This window comes from Tachyglossus aculeatus, chromosome X5, assembly GCF_015852505.1.
Source record: "Tachyglossus aculeatus isolate mTacAcu1 chromosome X5, mTacAcu1.pri, whole genome shotgun sequence".
NCBI lineage: Eukaryota > Metazoa > Chordata > Mammalia > Monotremata > Tachyglossidae > Tachyglossus > Tachyglossus aculeatus.
The window spans coordinates 14804436-14813645 of record NC_052097.1 but is presented as its reverse complement, the minus strand read 5'-3'; the positions used below and the strand labels follow the sequence as shown (position 1 = coordinate 14813645).

The 9210-nt window shown below is 45.5% G+C and overlaps 1 protein-coding gene across 1 annotated transcript; it reads right to left on the bottom strand.

The window, feature by feature from the left end:
• Positions 1 to 212: 212 nt before the first annotated feature.
• On the bottom strand, positions 213 to 6094 carry LOC119947615 (vomeronasal type-1 receptor 42-like). The gene is made up of 3 exons (XM_038769198.1): positions 6068 to 6094; positions 859 to 1054; positions 213 to 742 (listed from the first exon to the last, which is right to left on the bottom strand). Exons 1-3 carry the CDS (start codon positions 6092 to 6094, stop codon positions 213 to 215), a joined length of 753 nt encoding a protein of 250 aa, XP_038625126.1.
• Between the last annotated feature and the right edge of the window lie 3116 nt (positions 6095 to 9210).

Here is a 9210-nt window from a genome sequence, read left to right as displayed (position 1 = left end):
AGATTAGAACGCAGGTCCTTTTGACTTCCAGGTGTGTGCAAGGCAAGTGGTAGAGCTGGGATTAAAACCCAGGTCCTTCTGACTTCCAAGTGTGTGCTCTCTACACTAGATCATGCTGCTACCTCAGGAAGGATCCCTAGTATAAAAGACGATTCTGGGAAGGACATAGGTTCCTCACAGAGATGGAGCCCTGTCTTCCTCAAACGGGCCTCTCAGAACTTGGCAAACCTGGAGTTACTGCTTAACAGCAAGAAGGAGCTGACGGCTGCATAACTGCTGACCACAAACATATTAGCATTCAGAAGGATGATGTTGTTCCTGAGGAAACTCCCCAGAAACAGTGACAGTATGAAGTCCTTGCAGTAGAAGGCCACGAAGCAGCTGCCCAGCAACAGGACGGTCTGGGTTGCTTTCATCTCTGGGGATTTCCGAGGAGGTGGGTGCTGGCCGTGGAGATGCCAGACCTTCCGATTGTGTTGGGAAAGGAGGACGACCATGTAGCCACGAGACCTTCCCATGATTCCCAAGGACAGGACATCACGGAGTGCCATAAAGAAGAGGAACAGCCCTACGAGGCTGCTGACGGGCCTGCTGGAACAGTGGTCATCACTGAATGTGGGCTCGCAGATGGTCACGTTGAGAGATGCAACGGTATTGAACAAGAGGTTGATATCCACTATCGAGTTGAGGAGCCACAGGAGGATAAGGATTGGGAGGATATTCTTTCGGACCGGGCTTTGAGCTGGGCCCAGAGAGAGGAGCTGGGGCTGATGATCACGGACTGGGCCATACTCAGGAGGCCAGTGGTGCAGATGGAGAGGCCTCTGGTCACCCGATACACATAGGCGAATGCCTTACATCCAACGTCTATCTGCAGGAGCCGCAGACGCTGAGCTGATGCTGACACAGTGACCACTCTGGTAAGGAGCATTGCGGTGTGGACCAAAGCCAGGTGGACGATGACCAGGTCCGTGGGCTTCGGTCTGGGTTCCAGGAGGATCGTGGAAACGTGTAGAGTGATGAGGAGGGAGTTTCCCATGACCCCTACTCCAGTCTGAAAAAGAAAGCAGACGCCATGGACCACATCACTGGGGAAAGTCAACATTCTCACTTCTCGGGGTTGGTAGGTAGAGTCTAAAGAGGAACAGAATATGTAAAGGAAAGTAAGATACACTGTGCAATTGTCGCTAGGAAAAATCTGACAGAACTCAGACCCCAACAGAACCCAGGGCAGAGGGCCAAAGCAATTCCAACTATCCCTCAATCGATCATATTTACTGTGTGTTTACTGTGTGCAGAGAACTATACTAAGCATTTGGGAGAGTGATAATAATTGCTATTGTATTTGTTAAACGCTTACTATGTGCTAGGGACTGTTCTAAACGCTGGGATACATACAGGGTAATCAGGCTGCCCTACATGGGGCTCATAATCTTAATTCCCATTTTACAGATGAGGTAACTGAGGCATAGAGAAGTTAAGTGGCATGGCCAAGGTCACACAGCAGACAAGTGGCAGAGGAGGGATTAGAACCCACAACCTCCGACTCCCAATCCCGGGCTCTTTTCACTAAACCAAGCAGAGTTGATAGACATGGCCCCTACCCACAACAAGCTTACAGTCTACAAATTGTAGGCATCCAACTTCATCCTCGTAATAATGATGATAATAATAATAATAATGATAATAATAATAATCATGGTATTTGTTAAGAATTTACCACATGCCAAGCACTGTTCTAAGTGCTGAAATAGATGAAACATAATCAGGTTGGACACAGTCCTTGTTCCATATGTGGATCACAGTCTATGAAGTAGGATTGTGCCAAGCACATAGATACAAGGAAATCAGGTTGCCCCACGTAGGGCTCACAGTGTTAATCTGCATTTTACAGATAAGGTAACTGAGGCTGAGAGAAGTTAAGAGACTTCACCCAGGTCACCCAGCAGACAAGTGGTGGAGTCAGGATTAGAATTTATGTCCTCTGACTCCCAGAACTGTGCTCTTTCCAGTAAGCCGTGCTGCTTCTCACAGGGGAGATAGACCCTAAGGTAAATAACAGTTAGGGGAAGCAACCCAAAGACAAAGATATGCGCATAGAAGAAGCAGCATGGCCAAGCAGAAAGAGCATGGACCTGGGAGTCAGAGGATGTGGGTAATAATCCCGGCTCTGTCACATGTCTGTTGTGTGAACTTGGGCAAGTCGCTTCCCTTCTCTGGGCTTCAGGTGGAAACTGAGCATTAAGAGTGTGAATCCCATCATCATCATCATCATCATCATCATCAATCGTATTTATTGAGCGCTTACTATGTGCAGAGCACTGTACTAAGCGCTTGGGAAGCACAAATTGGCAACATATAGAGACAGTCCCTACCCAACAGTGGGCTCACAATCCCATGTGGGACAGGGACTGTGTCCCACCTGAACACCTTGCATCTACCCCAGTGCTTGACACATAGTAAGCGTTTAACAAATACCACAATTACTATTGCCACAAAGGGGTGGAGATGGGGAAGACTACCTCAGTGCTTGCGGGGTGGGGACTAAGGGCATGGGAGAAGCAGTAAGTAAAGTGAGCCCGTTGTTGAGTAGGGATTTTCTCTGTTTCTGAATTGTACTTTCCAAGGACTTAGTACAGTGCTCAGCATACAGTAAACCCTCATCAAATATGACTGAATGAATAAAGAAAATTGGCTGGGGGAATGAGAAATTAGTCAAGGTAGACTTTCTGGAGGAGATGTGATTTCATTAGAGTTCTGTTCCCATACTCCCTCTCTCTTCTGCGTTACCCTTTGCCCTTAGATCACAGCTTAGTGGAAAGAATCAGAAGACTTGGAAGTCATGGGTTCTAATTCCAGCTCCTCCACTTGTCAGTTGTGTGACTTTGGACAACTCACTTAACTTCTCTGTGCCTCAGTTACCTCATCTGTAAAATGGGGATAAAGACTGTGAGCCTCACGTGGGACAACCTGATGATCTTGTACCTACTCCAGCGCTTTGAACAGTGCCTGGCACATAGTAAGTGCTTAACAAATGCCATCATTAGTATCAGTATTTTGCAGATGAGGAAAGCGAGGCACAGAGAAGTGAAATGACTTGGTCAGGATCAACACAGGAGACGAGTGGTAGAGCCAGGATTAGAACCCAGGTCCTCTAACTCCCAGTACCATGGTCTTTCCATTAAGCCACGCTGCATCTCATCATGTCTCAAATAGTGTACCTCATCTTCCCCAAAAACTCTATCCCACACTTTCTCATCACCGTAGGCAAGATCACCATCGTCCCTGTCGCATGCACCCACAACCTTGGTGTTATTCTCAAACCATCTCCTTCATTCAACCCACATATTCAATCTGTCATTAAATTCTGTCAGCTCTACGTTCACAATATCTGTAGAATTTGCCCTTTCCTCTTCGAATAAACTTACCACAAAGACCCAAGCATTTTTCCTATCCCACTTCTACTACTGCATCAGCCTCCTTGCTGACCTCTCTGCCTCTTGTCTCTTCTTCAAGTTCATACTTCAGTTCACTTCCTGCACTCTCAAAGATCACCAATGACCTCCTGCTTGACAAATCCAACGATTCATGCTCTATCCTAATCCTCCTCGACCTCTCAGCTGCCTTCGACACTGTGGACCACCCCCTTCTCCTCAACACGCTATCCAACCTAGCCTATCCAACCTATAAATAAGCAGACGATGACATCACAGAGAGCAGTTAACAATTAACATGCAGAAGCGACCATAAAATAGGCAGATGATGCTCAAAGAAGAAGTGTGAATTGTCCATAGGTCAGTCAAATGAGATCAATGAGGGGAGTCCAGGGGCTCTTGGCAAAAATGTCTCTGAGGTGGTGGAGGATGGAGTCCTATGGAGGGCAGTTCTGGAGTAGGGTGGAACTGTTAAGGGGGGGTCATAGGAGCAGAGATGCCGGGGGAGAGGAGTGAACAGCCAAATAGCATGGGTGGGCTGACTAGGTGTGAATGACGATGTTGTTAAAGTAACTCTGTGATAACAAGGGCCTTTTTGCAGCGGGAGGGGAGCGGATGGGGGGCGGGGGGAATCAGTCAGGTCCGAACCGGGAAGAACGTGGTGGGGGGGCTCCTTAAAGAAGGTCGCTTATGGGGTTGGGGGGATGGAAGCAGGGAGACACAATGTCGCACGATCAAGCAAGGGGATACAATGTTTCACGATCAAGCAGGGGGACACAATGTCTCACGATCCCATTCAGTCATATTTATTGAGCCCTTACAGTGTGCAGAACACTGTATTCAGAGCTTGTGAAGTACAAATCGGCAACTTATTTAGACGGTCCCTACCCAACAACGGGCTCATAGTCTAGAATGGAAGACTGACAATAAAAACAAAACAAGTAGAAAGGTTATACTTTTCTAAATAAGTAGAGTTATAGCTATCAATCAATCAACCAATCAATCGTATTTATTGAGCGCTTACTGTGTGCAGAGCACTGTACTAAGCGCTTGGGATGTACAAGTTGGCAACATATAGAGACAGTCCCTACCCAACAGTGGGCTCACAGTCTAGAAGGGGTAGACAGAGAACAGAACCAAACATATTAACAAAATGAAATAAATAGAATAGATATGTACAAGTAGAATAGAGTAATAAATATGTACAAACATATATACATATATACAGGTGCTGTGGGGAAGGGAAGGAGGTAAGACTGGAGGGTTGGAGAGGGGGACGAGGGGGAGAGGAAGGAGGGGCCTCAGTCTGGGAAGGCCTCCTATGCACATCATTAATAAAATATAGTAAATATTTACAAATAAAATAGAGTAATGAATATGTACAAATATATACAAGTGCTGTGGGGAGGGGAAGGGGTAGGACAGAGGGAGTGAGAGGGGATGTTATATGTCAAGCATTGTTCTAAGCGCTGGGGTAGATACAAGGTAATCGGGTTGTCCCATGAAGGCTCACAGTCTTCATCCCCATTTTACAGATGATGTAACTGGGACACAGAAAAGTGGAGTGATTTACCCAAGGTCACACAGCAGACAAGTGTTGAAGATGGGATTAGAACTCACCACCTCTGACTCCCAAGCCCGTGCTCTTTCCACTAAGGCACACTGCTTCTCTATCCATTAGACCCCTCTGTTTGCTTCAATTGATAGGTTTCTTATAATCCCCTCCAATCCGAATCAAGACTTTATGTACACGAGGAATGATCTCAACTGTTGCCCTATGATCAGTCATTCAATAGTATTTGTAGAGAGCTTATTGTGTAGAGCATTGTACTAAACGCTTGGAGAGTACAATGCAACAGAGTTGGTAGACATGATCCCTGTCCACAACGAATTTAAAGACTAGAGGAAGCGACAGATTACATGAACTCCAATATAAGATTGTGGCTGTTTGGTTTCATTCATCTCTACTTACCCTAATCCTTTATCTAATCAATCAGTGGTATTTCTTGAACACTTACTGCACGCAGAACCCTGTACTTAGAGCTTGGAGAGTATATTACAACAGACACTTTCCATGCCCACAATGAGTTGACAGTCTAGAAGACTAGGGAGACAAATTTCTGTAGCTCCAATGAAAGACTTTGGAAATTTTGTCTCATTCATCTACGCTTTTCCCAGTGCTCTGACTCTAATGTAGAACTATGGATTAATCAATCAATCAGTGGTATTCATTGAACACTTACTATGTGCAAAGCACGGTGCTAAATCCTTGGGAGAGTACAGTACAACAGAATTAGCGAGCTATTCCCAGCCTATTACGAACTTGCAGTCTGGACGGGGAGACATTCTACAAATCAGTCAATCAATCGGTGGTATTTATTTAGTGCTTACTATGTGCAGAACACTATACTAAGCACCTGGGAGAATACAATGCAACAGAATTGGCAGACATGTTCCCTGCCCATAACGAGATTACCGTCTAGAAGGGGAGACACATCTAGATAAAAATGGTATTTGTTAATCGCTTACTATGTGCCAAGCACTGTGTAATGCCAATCTGGGCTGTTTTTCTGTTTTTCTATGTTGTGGTGTTGGAGACTCTGATTGATTAATTAATTGATTTTGATAGCTACCTGAAACAGGCTAGCAGGCTTGTCCATCATGTGAATAAGGGGGGAGAGACCCACAAGTTTCTAGATCTGGAAAGAGAAGTGGTTTTTGGAGGACTTTGAAGATGAATGCGGTCATCTGGTGGATTTGTGGGAGGAGGGAGTTCCAGATAGGATGATTGAGTAGGTGAAAGCAGAAACAGCGTAGCCTAGTGGATACATTAAAGGCCTGAGAGGTGGAAGACCTGGGTTCTGATCCAGGCTCTGCAACTTGCCTGCTGTGGGACCTTGGGCAATTCGCTTAACTTTTCTTGCTTCAGTTTCCTCAACTGCAAAATGGAGATTCAATCCCTGTTCTCCCTCTTACTCAGAATATGAGCCCTGTGGGGACCGATTATCTTGTATCTACTCCGGCGCTTAGAACAGTGCTCAGCACACAGTCAGTGCTTATCAAATACCACGAGAAATAGCATGCATGCTATGAATGATCACCACCTGGGTGATGCCTCAAGGCAATCATACACCCACTAACGGCAAAGAGGTGAGCATACCATCCACCACAACCTACCAGCGAGGGGACATTTGTGTGATGGAATCACTGATCTTACAAAACTGATAATTACTTCTCTTTATGGGTCGGTGTTCCCTTGCTCTGTTGTTTAATTGAACCTCTGGGATTCTGGGCACCAAGCATGGATCCACAGCCCCAAACTCACATCTCCATCCTCCTCAAAACTGGGCCACAGAGGACCAATTCCATTGTTCTGTACAGTGGGACTAATTAAATTCTGAATTCCCCATCCCATCCCTCGGGACTTCCTCTCATCCCATGGTTCCCAGGTCCCTGAACGCTAGAAAAGCAAAGGGCCTGATCCTCATCCCCTCAACAAAATCTGGACACTTATTACCCATCATCCCTGTCTCCCAGTCTTTCAACTCTGATCCAAATCAATCGCACAGCTTTCCGACCTGCTCCAGCATAGCGGGAGACTGGAAGGAAGTTGGTCCTCTTTCCCGTAGAGTCATAAATTTCTCTTCCTGTTTCCTTATCTCTTATCCCCATTTCTACAGATAAGATCGCTAAGCGAACCGAAGAGGAGGAGATCAGTGAATTACAGATCTCGGTACCCAGTGAGGTCACGGGGGAATAACGTGAGGATTCAGGAAAGCCAGTTCGGCAATTCTCCCGTGTTTACTCGCAGCCCATGCCATGAGTTAAGTTCTTCCTGTTTTGCTCTTCTTCATTGGGCCACGAGTGCGGAGGCAAAGGCCCTTTCTGCCCACTTGTCCTGAGATGCATGGGTCCTGTGTGATCCCTTCAGATCCAAGGATGAAGGATTAAACAGACGTCGCACTACGAAAGGTACCATGACCAAATCCTATCAATCACCTGTCCTTCTCAGTACTCTCTCTCTGACAGCAACAACAGTCTACTTAGAGGGAGCATAGTCATTTATTCATTGAATTGTGTTTGTTGGGGTCATACTGTGAGCAAAAAACTGTACTATGTGCTTGGGAGAGTACAATATAACAATAAGCAGACCAATTCCCTGCCCACAATGAGCTTACAGTCTAGAGGGTGATAATAAATTTCATGAAACCCATCTCAATGAATCGTTCCATCATTGGTATTTATTGAACGCTTATTGTGGGCGGAGCACTGTGCTATGAGCTTGGGGGAGTACAGTAGAGCAGAGGTGGAAGACACGTTCCTTGCCCACATGAGCTTACAGTCTAGGGGGGAGATGGACATTATTATAAGTAAATGAATTACGGATATGGACATAGGTGCCTTGGGGCTGAGGGAAGAGTGAATAAAGGATGCAAATCCAAGTGCAGGGATGACACAGAAGGGAGTGAGAGAAGAGGAAATGAGGACTTAGTAGGGGAAGAGTTCTTGGAGGAGATGCGTCTTCAATAAGGCTTTGAAGGTGGGGAGAGTGGTGGTCTGTCAGATATGAAGAGGGAAGGCGTTCCACGCCAACGGCACGAAATGGGCTAGAGGTCAGCGGCGAGATAGACAAGACTGAGATCTCAAAGAACAATTCATTCATACCTATTTCATCCCATCAGCCACTTGGCACTCGTTTGTTCATCTGTATAGTAAATTTCTTATTCATTCATTATTAATTTTTAGATGAGTTTTATGTATGTGTTGACTTCTATTTCTATTGTGCAAATTCAGGTTCTGTCTGTCTCATTCACTGTCTTAAGAACTCTCAAGGATAGGGGTCACTTCTCTTGCTCCCATATTCCTCTGGTGGTGAAAATTATCTAGCCATCACCCATTTCCTCTTGGAAAACCCAGCAACAATTTGTCCAAGTCTCGTTGGACATTACTAATTATTATTATTGTTATATTTGTTAAGCACTTACTAGGAGTATAGAACTGTTTTAAGCTTTGGGGTAGAAACAAGTTAATCGGGTTAGACCAAGTCCCTGACACTTATGGGAGCTCACAGTCTTAATCCCCAGTTTACAGATCAGAGTCTAGAAAACTCTAGGCAGCACTGTGACTTAGAGGAAAGAGCATGGGCTTGGAAGTCAGAGGTCATGAGTTCTAATCCCCGCTCTGCCATTTGTCAGCTGTGTGACTTTGGGCAACTCACTTAACTGCTCTGGGCCTCAGTTCCCTCATCTGGGACTTAGTCACCTCATCTGTAAAATGGGGATGAAGTCTGTGAGCCCCACGTTGGACAACCTGATTACCTCGTATCTACTCCTGCGCTTAGAACAGTGCTCAGCACATAGTAAGCGCTTAACAAAAACATCATTATGATTATTATTACAGATGAGGCAATTGAGGCATAAAGGAAGTGAATTGACTTGCCCAAGGTCGCCCAGAAGACAGGTGACAGAGCAGGACTAGAATCCAGGTCCTCTAACTCCTTCTACTAGGCCATACTGTTTCATGTTCAAATACTGTTGATTGATTGACCTGCGTCTTTGACAATTCCCATACTCACTTAAGGAAGACCCGTTCTCTGGGCACAGTTTGGGGGAAACCGTGTCCCAATAGAGGAAAAATGGATTTATACAGCCTTGGTATTGTTAAGATACACAAATCATTCAGGTTATTAGACCCCCACAGGTAATGACTAGACGATACTGGACTGTCAGCTCGTTGTAGGCAAGGAATGTCTCTGTTTTATTGTTATGGTATACTC

Coding starts and splice junctions, on each gene's coding strand:
- LOC119947615 (XM_038769198.1), bottom strand. CDS start 6,094: ATGGACAAGCCTGCTAGCCTGTTTCAG. Junction 1,055..6,067: donor AGCCTGCTAGCCTGTTTCAG/GTAGCTATCAAA, acceptor TTTCTTTTTCAG/ACTGGAGTAGGGGTCATGGG. Junction 743..858: donor CCTGCAGATAGACGTTGGAT/GTAAGGCATTCG, acceptor CTCTGGGCCCAG/CTCAAAGCCCGGTCCGAAAG.